The sequence below is a fragment of the Lagenorhynchus albirostris genome, chromosome 4 (genome assembly GCF_949774975.1).
Source record: "Lagenorhynchus albirostris chromosome 4, mLagAlb1.1, whole genome shotgun sequence".
NCBI classification, from domain to species: Eukaryota; Metazoa; Chordata; class Mammalia; order Artiodactyla; family Delphinidae; genus Lagenorhynchus; species Lagenorhynchus albirostris.
This window is the reverse complement of record NC_083098.1, coordinates 41,205,580-41,220,744: the sequence shown is the minus strand read 5'-3', so window position 1 is coordinate 41,220,744 and position 15,165 is coordinate 41,205,580. Positions and strand designations below refer to the sequence as shown.

The window sequence follows — 15,165 nt, the reverse complement described above, 5'->3', positions numbered from 1 at the left end:
ACTTACTGAAACGGCAAAGCTGGACGGGATAACCCAGCCCAGTCGGTTCCTTTACAGAAGGGGACACTGAAGCTCTGAGAGGTTAGAGCCATTGTAGGGGAGGCAAAACTTTTCCTCTATCCTCTTAGCATCAGGCTGGGCCTGAGAATTAAGTTGACATAAGATGGATTCAGAGGAGATAAGCGTACAGGTTTTATTATTACATGGACATGGGAGCCTTCACAGAAAAATGAACACCACCCCCCAAAGTGGTTGGGTCTAAATGCTCATATACTAGGTTGAACGAAGAGTAGTAATTGTGAACAAGTAACTAAAGTATATGGGGAAGCTCAAGCAAGATAAGGGCTGTTTAAACAAGGTTTGTTTGTACTGATTTCTCTTGGTACCTCTTCCCTGTCTATGGAGATAAGAACGTTTCTTTCCTCCTGGTACAGAGAGGGTATCTTTCACACGGGAGTTTCCTCTCCTGCTTTTAGGAAGGAAAAAGGAAGTCAGAGCACACTGCTTGCATCTGCTGTTTTTCAAGTGGCTTTAACTCAAAATAATCTTATGTCAAACTGGCAGATTTGGGCATATTCTGCTACATTTCACCATCCAGCTAGTTAGGAGCAAAACCAGAACTGGAAGTTGGTCCTCCTCATTTCTAGTCTGCAGTTCCATCTCGGTTTTCATCTCGTGACTGGGACAGCCACGCACCCCCAGCGGATGTCTCCTGGGGGTCTACGAGGCGCCAGGTCCTGTGCTCAGGGCATCCAGGTTTCTCCGATGCATAAGTGTTACTGTTCCTATTTTGTGGATTAGGACACTGAGGTTCAGAGAGGCACAGTGGGTTAGTAAATGGCACTTCCATGTGGGTCAGCCTAAAAACACAGCAAGTTAGACCAAGAGTTAGAATTCAAAATTGCCATTTGTGACAACATAAATGGACCTTAAGGGCATTATGCTAAGTGAAATATGTCAGACAGAGAAAGACAATTACTGTATGATCTCATTTATATGTATAATAGAATCTAAAAAATTTTTTTTTAGAAAAAATTTTTCTAAAAAAATTTTTATCTTTTATCTATGAGTCTGTAGCCCCTACAGACTCATAGATAAAGAGAACAGATTGCTGAGGGGTGTGGTGGAAATGGGTGACGGTGGTCAAAAGGTATAAACTTCCGGTTATAAGCTAAATAAGTCCTGGAGATGTCATGTACAGCATGGTGACTAGAGTTAATAACACTGTATTGTATATTTGAAAGTTGGTAAGAGGGTAGATCTTAAAAGTTCTCATCACAAGAAAAAAGATTTGTAAATATGTGTGGTGATGGGTGTTAACTAGACTTACTGTGGTGATCATTCTGTAGTATATACAAATATCAAATCACAAAGTTCTACACCTGAACCTAATATAATGTTATATGTCAAGTTCATCTCAGTGGGAAAAAAAAGAGAATTCTAACTCAGGTCTCTGAGTCCAGTACTATTTCTACTACTTCACTAAGCTGGAGTACTTTCTTTCATTAAGTTATTTTTCATGGATTATATTTATTTTTATTGCTTCATCATAATTTGGGAATAAATGAGACACATGCACTATTTTTACCGAGAACATATCCTTTTGGCCTCACACAGTGGTCTCCCACTCAGACTCAATTATTTCCCCTCAATTTTGACCTCCCAGGTCCTAGAAAGGCAGTAACTTGAGAGGTGTTTGAAATCTGAATGCAGGTATATTCCCATCTCTGCTGTTGCCAGTGCATGTTAGGGCTGGGTGGCACCTGAGACAGTCTGGTTTCATCCCTTCCCTTTGCAGATGAGAAAACTGCACTCTTAGATGCTGCTGAGACATGCAGGGGATATGAATATGGAAGACTCTAGCATGCTCTAAACTTCATCCACTCCATCAACATCATCGCTGTCCTTATCTCATTCATGGGTACTGCCGATAAAGACATGGCACTCAGGTTCAGAGGAGTGAGGTTCTGGATTTATTTGGATTAGCTGTGGAACAGCCTCCTTTTGTGAGAAGATTCCAAATAGCTGTTCCAAATGTAACCTTTTCTATTAATGGACAAGCAAATAAGTTTAGTACTTTTAGGGGTCAAATGTTCACAGAAACTTTCCCAGTCAGGGTCATTTTAGTTCAGGCTGACACAAACTCATCTTGGAATACATCTACACTCTACCAACACTTCATACAAGGTCTTAGCAATCTGTGACCGGAATACAAAAGCAGCTGAAAAATGCCTTGTAGGTGTCCTTACAAGTGAAGTCCGGTCCGGCACCCCCCGATGGCTGGACTCCCGCTCAACTGCAGACAGGCTAAGACGTCTATAGCTGATGGCAGGGGCACAGCTGCTTTGGGACAAAAGATGGGCAAAGAGTGAGGCAGCACATGGAGGGGCAAAGCTGAGAGAGGTGGGGTTGGAGTGGAAGTTGAGTCCATCTCCCCCTCCTCTGGTCACTGCTGGGGGGCCTGGCAGGGCTCTGGGGAGGAAAGTATTCTTCATGCTCTTTTGAGTGACATGTAGGTGTTGGGTTCTCATTGGTCAGCTGGAAGCAGTACAAGCGACAGTGTTGGTGAGTGAGAAATGATACCACTGGGGGTTCTGCATTCCACATAAAACTTGCTGACTTTCCTTCTGGTTATGCTGATGGGATAGGAAAGGTCTGGTCTTAGGGGCTGCTGTTAGCCCAGAGCCCAACTCAGATGTGAAGTATGTGATCATAATAAAGCATCAGGCACCCTTGAGGGACATTCCAACAAGATATAAGTATCTGGTCGGGGACTTCCCTGACAGTCCAGTGGTTAAGACTTCACACTTCCACTGCAGGGGGCGCGGGTTTGATCCCTGGTAGGGGAACTAAGATCCTACATGCCGTGCGGCACGGCCGAATTAAAAAAAGAAAAAAGATTTAAGTGTCTGGTCAAGAACACCAATGAATTCATAATCATTTATTGTAAATCACTCATAGTTTACACATTATAAATGGCAAAAACACCTGCTGGATGAAGTAGTTTATTATGACAATTTCTTATTGGCATCACTTCTTTTTCAAAAATTTAAAATTTAAATTTAAACCCTACATCTTCCCTATCTTTGAAGCACTATGTTCGAAGTGCTCTGATGCCAACACTATAAGGCTTTCTTTTGCTCTAACATCTAACACAAAGCGGAACGCTGTCCCATTAATTTGGCATGCTCTTTACAAGGCAACTTAACACACAAATTTTTCTTAAATCCAGAAGCTACATAATGGTCACTTTATGTCTTGCTGCAAGTTCAGTGAAGGCTGCATGCAGGTGAAACATTTGTAGACACTGAGTTCTAGATAACTATTGGTTATTAAGATCTGATTGCCTGGTGTAGAAAATTAATATGCTTATTTAGCAGAAGTAGGTAAAGTACATGCATCAGTGGCTGGGATCAATTAGAATATAAATTAGGTGTCTAAACATTTAAATGAAAGTTTCATTTGAGCTTAATTTGATGTCTGGCACTTCTGAGTTATACACCTTAAAATGACAATAGCAAAGAAAACAAAATCAAACACTTAAAACAGGCACTGACTTATAGGGTCAGCTGGGTGTACAGCGCGGGACACAAAACTAGCAGAGCAGTGAACAGATAGATCTCTTGAAGCAAAGACAGTGGAGCATTGACAAGCTGGAAACAGGGCAAAAAAATAAGAGAGCCATTTCCTGTGCTCTCATTTTTTTACGTTTTCAATTCTCTTCCTTAAAAATAACAACACACAAACACACAGTAATTACAAAACACAAACATTCTTTACGATTTAGACGCTCTCTTTTGTCTTCTACCCTGCCTCTCTGCTCCTTCAGATAGCCTGTTTAAAAATAATGTTGGGTTAACTGGTAGAAAAAGAAAACAAGGCTCTCCTGAATCGCACTGAAAGAATATTAAATTCCTTCATCCTGTCAGGGTTAACATCTCGTACAAGCACATGATGATGTATGTTTGACATATTGTAGCTACAGCGATTAAATCACACGTCTACATTCTAGTGTTAAATCATAGTTACACTGACTTTTAAAAAATTATTTTCATTGAGAGTTGTATCTTGACATTAGTTTGAGACAAACAAAAAATTCCCAAACCGCGTAGACTCCGTTCCCTCCCCACCCTGTACCCCCTCCCACGATCCAATGAACAAGAGAAGTGTAGTAACAAAGGCCATGAACCGAGGCGTTGACAGCGGATGTGGATAGCGCTTCCAGGGTCAGGCGCTGCCCTCTCCAGTTCTGGCTTTCCGGGCTTCGATCATCGGCTTGGTTGCCCGTTTGCGGTCAGTGGCCAGTCCCAGCCAACACATGAAGTCAATGAACCAGGTGGTTGGGTTGAAATTTAAGCCAAATTCACTCGCAGAGTAGTCAAAGGGAAAGGTGTGATGGTAGTTATGGAAGCCTTCACCTGGAAGACAAAGTGGGCTTGAAATAACCCAATCAGCATCTCTCTGTAGAGCTTTCTAAAAATCACTCATTTATTACAAGACACTGTGTCAGGCTCCAGTGGGGAGCAGAAGACTTGCTGTCTGCCCTTAGGAAGCATTCACTCAGTTGGCTAGACAAACTCAATAGGAACAGAAAAATAACAATAATCAGCACAAAGTATCAAGAGTAATTTTCCCTGTGGATTGGTGACATGCTCCCACGACTTCAGAGCTGTACTTCTTAAGCTAAATGCCAAATGGCTGATAACAGATCATCATTTTGCTGTATGTTCATAAAAGGAAAATAGCCTCTGTGGATTGAAGTAATTAAAGGAAGACTTCCTGGAAGAGCTTGGAAGAGATAAATGATAATCATTCTGATAGGTGAGTGAATTAAGGAGTTGGATCTTTAAATATCCAAAATCTGCCTATATATTATTCTACCCCTCACAGTGAATAGCTTTTCCTCCCTTACTTTTTCCCCCCACTAAGCTGTTTTCAGGAAAAGTCTCACAGCTTCTTTGTTTTCTTTTTAAAAAAGAGCTTTATTGAGATATAATTTACCATACAATTCACCCATGTAAAGAATACAATTTAATGGCTTTTGGTGTATTCACTGAGCTGTGCATGCAACACCACAATGAATTTTATAGCATTTTCATTACCTAAAAAGACACCCCACTCCCCTTAGATGTTGGCCCTTAACCATCTCCCCTCCCTCCAGCCCCTCTTTCTTTCTCTGTGTTGGTTAATTTTACATTTTGTGTGTGTGTGTGTGTGGGATCTTCCCGGACCAGGGCACGAACCCATGTCCCCTGCATCGGCAGGCGGACTCTCAACCACTGCACCACCAGGGAAGCCCCTAATTTTACATGTTAACTTGACTGGCCAAGGAGTGCCCAGATTAAACTTTATTTCTGGGTGTGTCTGTGAGGGCGTTTCTGGATGAGATTAGCATTTGAAGCAGTGGACTCAGTAATGTAGATGGTCCTCCTCAATGTGAGTGGGCATCAGCCAGTCCCTTAAGGGCCTGAATAGAATCAGTGGTGGAGGAAGGAGGAATTTGCTCCCATTTTCCTGACTCACTGATTGAACGTCTATCTCATCTTCTCCTGCCCACTGACTGGGATTTGCATCATCAGCTCCCCTGGTTCTCAGGCCTTCAGACTCAGACTTAATTATACCACTGGCTTTCCTGGGTCTCCCGCTTGCAGACAGCAGATGGTGGGACTTAGCCTCCATAATCACATGAACCAATTCCTCAAAATAAATCTCTCTCTCTCTCTCTTGCTCGCTCCCCGCTGCCCCCACCGCCGTACACACACACACACACACACACACACACACACACGCATGCACAAACAGAATACATCTACATTTATATAGATACAGATATCCTGTTTCTGTATATATGTATATATAGAGAGAGATTATGAGCAATATTATGTATATATTTATTTGCATATATTTATACATATACTGTTTCTGTTTCTCACTTTTACTAATACTAAGCCAATAAGATTGGCTTATTCTGAATATTTCATATAAATGAAAACATACAATATGTAATCCTTTGTGACTGGCTTCTTTCACATAGCATAATGTTTTCAAAGTTGTAGCAGATATCAGTACTTCATTTCTTTTTATTGCTGAAGAGTACTCTACTGTATGGATATACCACATTGTATTTATCCATTCATCAGTTGAGGGACACATTTTAGCTGTTATAAATAAATAATGTTGCTATGAACACTCAAAAGCAAGTTTTTATGTGGACATACATTTTCATTTCTCTTGGGTATAAATCTAGGAGTGGAGTTGCTGCGTCATGTAGTAACTATTTTTAACCATTCAAGGAACTGCCAGATTCCTCCTTTAATTCTTAAGTGGCTACTGGTCATCATACAGTTCTTCTATTGACCACATTTGAAAGATTCTGCTCTACAATGAGTATATCAGATGGATCAGTCTGTTGTCTGCAATTTTCTGTTTAATTTAGGTCTTTTCTAACCTGGCCCTCCACCCCATCATTCCTAGACTAGAGTGCTAGAGTTTTCCCCTATTTTCAGATACAGGCACTGTTCTAAGAACTCTGGATGTATTCCCCCATCTATCATACAGTGGGTGTAATAAGAGTCTTCCAAGGACCTTTATCAAGAAAGCTGATTTGAGAGTCCAGTATTGACCTGGACAAGCTTCAAACCAACACCCAGTTCTTCAGGGCCTGTGTCATGGCCTCGTTCTTTGGGTTCCCTGGCCCACCATCCCCTATGTAAGATGGTAACATTCCCAGAGTGCCCACTCTTCGTCTGCTCTCAGAGTTACCACTGGATGTGGCTCCCCTCGTTACAGTTCTTATAGAAGATGAAGAGTGAGAGGAGGAGAAAACAATAGGAGGGATCAGGAAACTCACACTTTTCTCTCTGCTTATCCAGTTATTCCCATAGCTAAATTTGGTGTTTATTCCACCTTATATTGCTCTTGTCAACACAAGATCCCTGGGGTCTTAATAAATGGGTGACCCTAACACCATGATGGCAGAGACCCATGGCAGAGGGATGCAGAGACTGTTTCAACTTAACAGCAGGAACCTCCCTTCCTGGGTTTGATCTCTGTACTCAAGGCTCAGGTTACCCAGGAGACTGAGTTGCTTCTATCAAGATACAGCTATCATTTATTAATCACTTACTGTGTGCCAGCCACCATGCTAAATTCTTCAAAGGGTATTAATGCCTATAATCCTCACATAGCTAAGCTATCTGCTATGATTATCCCCATTTTAAAAATTTATTTATTTATTTATTTTTGTGGTACGCGGGCCTCTCACTGTTGTGGCCTCTCCTATTGCGGGGTACAGGCTCCGGACGCGCAGGCTCAGCGGCCATGGCTCACGGGCCCAGCCGCTCCGCGCCATGTGGGATCTTCCTGGACCGGGGCACGAACCCGTGTCCCCTGCATCGGCAGGCAGACTCTCAACCACTGCGCCACCAGGGAAGCCCGATTATCCCCATTTTAAAATGAGGATGGAAATGCACAGAAGGGACAAGTAACCTGCCTAAGACCATACGGCTAGTAAGAAAAACAACATCCCCGAAGGCTTGTTTCCTGCTAAGCACTGCTGCAAACAGTATGTATTAACTCACCTAACCCTCCGGCGACCCCAGGCGGAGGTCAATGCTACTATATATTATCCCCACTTTACAGATGAGAACACACGGTATGGAGGAGCTAGATAACTTGCCCACGGTGGAGGAACCAAGACTCAACCAAACCTGTCAGACTCCAGAAGCCTTGCTCTTAACCATTCTGTGGTACCGCGAGATGACAAGGTCCTGATTCTCCCCATCCCTCTGTTTGCAGGCCTTTTAATTAATTTATTTATTTTTAAGGTCAGCCAAATGATGGACAGCTGAGGCTATAGCGGTCAGGGCAGTTTGAGAGAGACATCAACTGCTACTCCTCCTTTAGGAAAATTTCCATGGTAAAAATAAATAGCTACTAATTATTGATCACCTACTATGTACCAGGCACTGTACTAAACAGTTTATGTATAGTATCTTAGTTAATTCTCATAACACCCCTATGAAGCAGACATTCCTGTTCCCATTTCACAGGTAAGAAAACTGTAAATCAGAGAGAGTAAGTGGCTCGGATTCTAACGCCAAAGCCCAAGTTCATCCCAGTTTACTCCACCCCATTGCCTCTCTTTACAGATTCCACAAAACCACTGAGAAGCCTAGAAGATCTGAACTGCCACTCCCCCCACTGGCTCCCACCCCATACTCACCGATGGCACCCAGGGTGACGAGCGGGTTCTGCCGAGGGCTGATGTTCTTGTCATAGGGCCGGTTTCCGTACATGTGGGCGACACTGTTGACCAGCCAGGTGACATTGAGTGAGATGGTGTAGCGGAGGATGGAGGCCAGGAAGTAGGAATTCCACAGACTCTCTCCCCAGATGCACCAGGGCACCAGTGTGGGGACCATGAAGCACATGAGCACCACGCTGATCTTGTAGTACCTGGAAGGCAGGATGTCATGCTATCATTGGGCACCTGTTGATGGTGGCAGGGATAGGTGAGCAAGCTGCAGGGAAAGTCAGCAGTGGCACTGCTCAACTCCTTCAGCTCTTGTGCCCTGTTGTGTGTCACTCTGTATGGGGGTCACAAACCCAGATACCTACAAGGGCTAGGCAGGTAACACAAATTTGAGAATTAGGACAGGCAGAAGCGATAGGAAGTGGAAGGCCCTGCAGCATACTTCAGAATTTCAATATAAAATCATGAAACCCATGCATCTTAAAGCTGCATTTGTCCTCCAAGCCGCAGAAGGACAGCTTTTTAACAGCTTTTCTTTCTTCCATCAGTCAGTCAACCTGACAATCAGGTTGTTTTCAATAATTTCAAGAAATATCCTGTATTCCTTGAATAATTTTCAGGCACATGATTCTGTACTAACTTAGCTTAGTAAAAGGTAAACAACCCCTTCCCTAAAATGTTCTCTGTCCCTTTGAGATTACATTCCAAACCAGCTAAAAATAAACTAAGTATAGGAACAGGCACAGCCACATAAAAAGTAAAAATTATAAAGAAACCATCAATAGTTGGATTCCTGGGTCTGTTCATACAGCAAACGTTCCCTGAGCACCTCCTGTAGGCCAGGCCCTGAGTACTAGAGGTACAGAGACAAATTTGACACAGTCTCTGCCCCAGGCCCCAGTCAGGTGAAACCTCCAGCTATGTAGGACCAGCTCTAAGCAGGGACAGGAAAGAGGCTCTGAAATGAAAATGTCCAAAGCTGCCCATTCATAGCTGATTCCTCCCTGACCTGCCTTCAACTGACCAAGCTTCTGGGAGGCCTCTGTTAAGATGCACATGTATGAACTTGGAGGGAGCACAGCGTGAGGAAATGAGACTAGGGAGGTGGAAGGCTTTGGCCTTGAGCCCAGATCTGATTCTGGATGCAAAACAAGCCTCTTTTTATTCTTTCACTCTCCTCTTGTTCACAGCTAGATGGTTCCCCAAAGCAGAGCATGAGGCAAGGGCTTGTATGTGGGTCGTTTATTGGGGAAAGTGAGCTCAAGTAACAGGAATAGGCAGCTGGGAAGTGGGAAACGAAAGGAGGGAAAGCCAAGATGGGGGTGCCCACTGCTACAGGCAACTGAACTTGGACCTTGATGGGACACATTATACCTCAGAAGTATTCTCTCAAGGAATGAGAGAAGGCACTGTTTTCCCATTGGCTCCAACTCTTCCTTGGTCCAAGGGCCCCCATGGGATGTCAGCTCTCTCACACTTCCAAGTTTGCTTGGGTCAGAATGGCTGAGTGTGGTCCACGGGCATCTCAAGGGATGGTGGCAGAGAAGTCAGGGCAGGAAGTAAGAAATAAGCAGTACAGCTGAGCAAGGTGCCATTGGGTTACACCTGTGCCACCAGGTGGCTGCAGGAACAGCTGGAGTGAAAAGGTGGGCTGAGAGTACGAGGTGTGCGTGAGAGGTGTCCAACACAGGCAGTAATTATAATACCTCCTGGGGTTCTTGTGAGGATCAAATACTAATAACTAATGCATACTATGTGCTTACTGTGTGTCACGGCTATTCCGAAACCTGTCCATGTACTGGCTCATTTAATTCTAACAAAAACTTTAGGAGCAGGGGACCATTAATATCCTCATTTTACAGATGGGGAAATTGAGCACTGCAAAGGTTATGTAGATGGGCCAAGTCCCATCTACGATTCAAGTCCAGGCAGAAGCACTTTGGAGACTATCATGCTATTCTGCTTTGCAAATAAAATCGTGTATGTAGGGGCTTCCCTGGTGGCGCAGTGGTTGAGAGTCCGCCTGCCAATGCAGGGGACACGGGTTCGTGCCCCGGTCCGGGAAGATCCCACATGCCGTGGAGCGGCTGGGCCCGTGAGCCATGGCTGCTGAACCTGAGCATCCGGAGCCTGTGCTCCGCAACGGGAGAGGCCACAACAGTGAGAGGCCCGCGTACCGCAAAAAACCAAAAAAACAAAAAACAAAAAATCATGTGTGTAAGTGTGCTTCGCAGATTGCTAGCTGCATGTGAAGGTTGGTTCCCATATAATTATCACTGTTTTTATTGGGCAACATATTAACCCCTCAACACCCATTTTCCAGTCGTTGGCATACAATATGACTGCATTTTAGTGGAAGGAGGGTGCCCAGGAGGTCAGAGGAGAGGGTGTGGTTGGAGGGGCAAAGACAACAGACAGTGGAGGGACTGGTGGTCTGAGGTTGGGCTCCCGGGAGTCCCGCGCAGAAGGCTTTTGGAGTGTGTTTTTGGGAGATGCTTACAAGGAAGGGAGGAAGGCAGGATGGGCCCAGGCAGAAGCTCACCCACAGTGAGCTCCAGCAGATCCAGTAGAGCCGGATGGCTCTTTTAGAGCTGTCCCAAATTGTAAGGTATCACCTCATCATCCGCCACTGGCCTCAGGGTGCCTCCTGGGCTGGGTGAACATGTGGGCAAGGGCAAGCCCTAGAAAGGACAGCAGCCAGGGTTGGGGGCATCAGCTGAAGAGGGCATCTGGGTGAAGCACACGGGCCCTGACCAAGGGCCCTGGGAACTGGTGTGAGTGCCTGTGAAGAGGCAGAGGGTCTGAAGGGAAGCCCAGAGGCGACGGCCTGCTGCGGCTGCTCCTCGAGGGCACCTCTAAGGAGCACAGGAAGCAGCTGAACGTTGCCCACAGAGGCATTCTGCAACTTAAGTGCTTCCTTCTCTCCCTCCACTCTCTGGGCTGCACCCCAGTACCTTTGCAAAGAGCCTCTGTTAGTCCTCATTTTGCCCCTGGAAAGGAGACAGAAATCACATGCTGACAGCTAGCTCGGTGCTGGATGCCAGGCTAAGCATGCCACAGGCTTTCTCTCACTTACTCTTCACCACAAACTCAGGATGGATGCACTCTGGCAATGAGGATGCTGTAGCTCAGAGGGGCCATGGTTCCCCCGGCCCTTGCTCTGACTCTGCTCTGCCCCGACCCTATGGAATCCGCCGCCTCTGGTTTGACTGCAGTCTGCAGGCTTCGGCTTCCACTCATGCCCTGCCGCTTCTTCCGCCTTCTGAACTGTTAGGGAAGCCTTCTGCCTGCCTGGGCTCTGGTTCTAGAAGCTCCACTTCCCAGAGGGGGCTGGGTCCCCGTGGAGGGAGAGGGCCAGCAACGGGGCTTCCCAAGTGGGAGGAGAAAAAGGCCTTGCCTGCTAACACAACCACTGTCCCACCAAATTCTCTCTTCCTCAAAACAAGATGCTCTTTAAAAATCACTGCCCTCATTCCAACAAAGCTTTAGCAGATCTAACTATAGGGTTGCTCTCTGACTGCTCGGCCTGTATTCTGCTAGGGTTTCTCTTTGTGTGTTCAATGCAATGGATGGAAGAGGAAGGAATTTTTAGGCAGCACAGTGAGTCTGGGTGGCATTGCCAGTGAGACAGGGCTTGATGCTGATAACTGTGTAAAAAAATCTCCCCAACCATTTCAAATGGACTCAGCGTATCTTCCTGTGCAGCCGAGTACCCCTTCCCCCTGGTCTTCGTTTAATTACAGTCACTGGCCTTCTTGCCTCAGAACAAGTTCTGAGATGGCTCCCCTGCTTCCTTGCTTAAGAACACTCAAATCTGGGCGCCCTAGCCAAGGGTCCACAGGGCAACACCACAAAGTCTCCACCCCTTATCCTTCCTCATTGAAATATTTTCTTTCTTTAGCTGGTGGTAGGGAGGAAGACTGGAGAGGGGCCACTGATACTGCTCTTTTTGCTAAATGGGCTTCTTATGTTGTAAAGCATCATAGAACAGTTAACTACCCAACTCTGCCACTGTCTTTCTGTGTGATCTTGAGTAAATTATTTAATCACAGTGAACCTCAGGTTTCTCTTTTGTAAAATGCAGTACTGACAAATTTACTGAGTGCCTACTATGTGCCAGGTACTGTCCTAGCACTGGAGATATAAAGTGTATAAAACAAACAAAAATCCCTGCCCTTGGGGAGCAGGCGTATTTTGGTAGGGAGATTTTATATATATATATATATATATATATATATATATATATATATATATATATATATCTCCCCTCATATGCATATATATATTCTGGTAGGAAAGAAAGCTAATAAACAATATAAATAAATAAAATATAGAGCATGCTATTGGTAAATACTACAGAAAAAAATAAAACAAAGAAGGAGAATATGACATCAAGGGCAGGTGTTGAAATTTTAAATAGGGTGTCTAGGGAAGGACTTCCTCACACTGTAGCTTTTAAGTAAAGACTTGATGGAAGTGAGAAGTTAGACATGTGGCTAAATAGGACAGAGGATTCCAGGCAGAGGAAACCACAAGTGCAAAGCCCCTGAGGCAGGAATGTTCCTGGCACATTCTGGGAAGAGCAGGAGCATTGGGGCTGGAGCAGATGAACAAAGGGAAGAAGTGTAGGAGATAAGAGAATAATGATGGACCACATCATGGAAGGGCTTGTAGGTCATCATAGGGTTTCACCCTTCACTTTGACTGAGATGGAGCTCTGGTCAGGTTTTGATTAAAGGAGTGCTGTGATTGGACTTATCATTCTGAGTGTTGCGTTGAGAAGGGACTGCAGGGGAGGGCAGAAGCAAGGAGGCAATTAGGAGGCTGCTACAAAGCCTAGCCGAGAGAGGGCGTTGGCTTGAGCCAGGATAGTGGTGGCAGGCAGATAGTGGTGGCAGGAAACAGTCAAATTCTGGATATATTTTGAAAGTAGAGTGACAGGACTTGTTAACAGACTGGATGTTGGAGAGAAAGGAGTCAAGGGTGACACCAAGGATGGAGATGCCATTAGCTGATATGGGGAAGGATGGAGGAGCTCAGTCTTAGACATGTCAAGTGGCAGATGCCCATTAGACATTCAAGGGGCAATGTCAAATGGGCAGCTCAACAGACAGGTCTGGAGTTCAGAAGTTATCTAGAGATAGGTTTTGATGGGAAGAGATATTTGGAATGCATCAGTATATGAATGCATGCCACTCACATATATACATATATATATTTTCTCGTTTGAGTTCCACAAGAGTCCTATGAGATACTTTTTATAACCTCACCTTTTTGTGTGTGTGTGTGTGTGTGGTACGTGGGCCTCTCACTGTTGTGGCCTCTCCCGTTGCTGAGCACAGGCTCCGGATGCGCAGGCTCAGCGGCCATGGCTCACGGGCCCAGCTGCTCCGCGGCATGTGGGATCTTCCCGGACCAGGGCATGAACCCGTGTCCCCTGCATCGGCAGGTGGACTCTCAACCACTGCGCCACCAGGGAAGCCCATAACCTCACCTTTGTAGGACATTTACGGAGATCCAAAGAGGTCATGAGACTTCTCCAAGGCCACACTGGTTGTGCAGAACATAGGCAGGCTTCAAATTCAGTTCTTAAACCTAATTGTCTGCTCCCTCTAAGTATAACCTGCTACTTAGCTTACCAGGAGAAGGTCATAGGGGAGAGGTAAACTGGGTTGGAGTGTGTAATCTAGCTGTTGCCTCATGAATTGCACATCTTTAAGTAAAAATACTGTCTCCTCAAGGTCAGAAATAGACACGTTGTCTACTCCAGCTAGACTGAGCTTCTTCCCATTCCTTGGGCACCACCTTCTTTCTGTCCCTGTATCTATGACACTCTTCCCCCAGCCTGGCTGACTTGACTTTTTCAGTTATCAGTCTAAATGGTCTTCCCTCTTGGGGGATTTCTATGGTCCCCTTGGACCAGGCAAGGTGCCTCAGCATGTTGTACTTCTCAACTCTCAGTATTCATAAATATTTGCTGGCTTAGTGGGCAGTCTCACCTGCTAGACCAGTGGCCTCAACCCTAACTGCACATTAGAATCAACTGGGTGAACATTTTAAAACGACTGATGTTGGGAACTCACTGTAGACCAACAGAATCCAAATGAATACAAATTTGTGGCCTGGGCACTGATAGTTTTAAAGCCTCTCCATTGCAAACATTGATCATGGCTTCCCTATAATCCACCCCACCCTCTCTTTCTTGCTGAAATGCCCTGATATTGTTCAGATACCCAACTGTCCTCCCTGCAGCCATGTCCTCTGGGGACATGGGTCCTGATTGGTTTCAGGCAGTCAACGTTGATCTCATTCACTTTGCCAATAATAAATTTGGGAATTGGGCAGTAGTGGCCAATAAGATATGAGGGAAAGGATGGCTACAAGTTTTTGAAAGGGAGATAAGTGTTAGTGAAGATGTAGGGAAATCGGAAGCCTTAGCATCATTGGTGGGAATGTAAAGTGGCGCAGCTGCTGCATAAAGCAGTTTCTCAGAAGGTGAAACATCCAGCAATTCCGCTCCTATGTATCTGTTCAGACGGTTGGAAGGCAGGGACTTGAACAGGTATCAGCACACCAATGTTCACAGAAACATTATTCACAATAGCTGAAATGTGGAAACAACCCAAGTGTCCCTTAATAGATGAATGGATAAACAAAATGCTGTCTATCCATACTATGGAACATTATTCAGCCATAAAAAGGAACAATTTTTTGATATATGTTACAACATGGATGAAACTTGAAAAAATGCTTAATGAAATAAACCAGGCACAGGAGGGCAAATATTGTTATGATTCCACTCATATGAGGAACGTAGAATAGGCAAATTCATAGAAAGGGAAAGTAGACTAGAAGTCACAGGAACTGGAGGGAAGGGGAAAGGAAGAAGGAAGTTATTGCTTAATGGGTAT

The 15,165-nt window shown here is 44.9% G+C and overlaps 1 protein-coding gene across 2 annotated transcripts in view; it reads right to left on the bottom strand.

Annotated features, from left to right (window-relative positions):
- Positions 1 to 2,926: 2,926 nt before the first annotated feature.
- SCD5 (stearoyl-CoA desaturase 5) overlaps positions 2,927 to 15,165 on the bottom strand; it is a 163,997-nt gene continuing 151,758 nt past the window's right edge. For both annotated transcript variants that reach the window (XM_060147943.1, XM_060147941.1), the window contains 2 exons: positions 8,225 to 8,457; positions 2,927 to 4,418 (listed from right to left, as the gene is read on the bottom strand). In XM_060147943.1, coding sequence (XP_060003926.1) covers positions 4,228 to 4,418; positions 8,225 to 8,457 — 424 coding nt within the window. In that variant the 3' untranslated portion in view covers positions 2,927 to 4,227. The remainder of the gene's footprint in view (positions 4,419 to 8,224; positions 8,458 to 15,165) is intronic.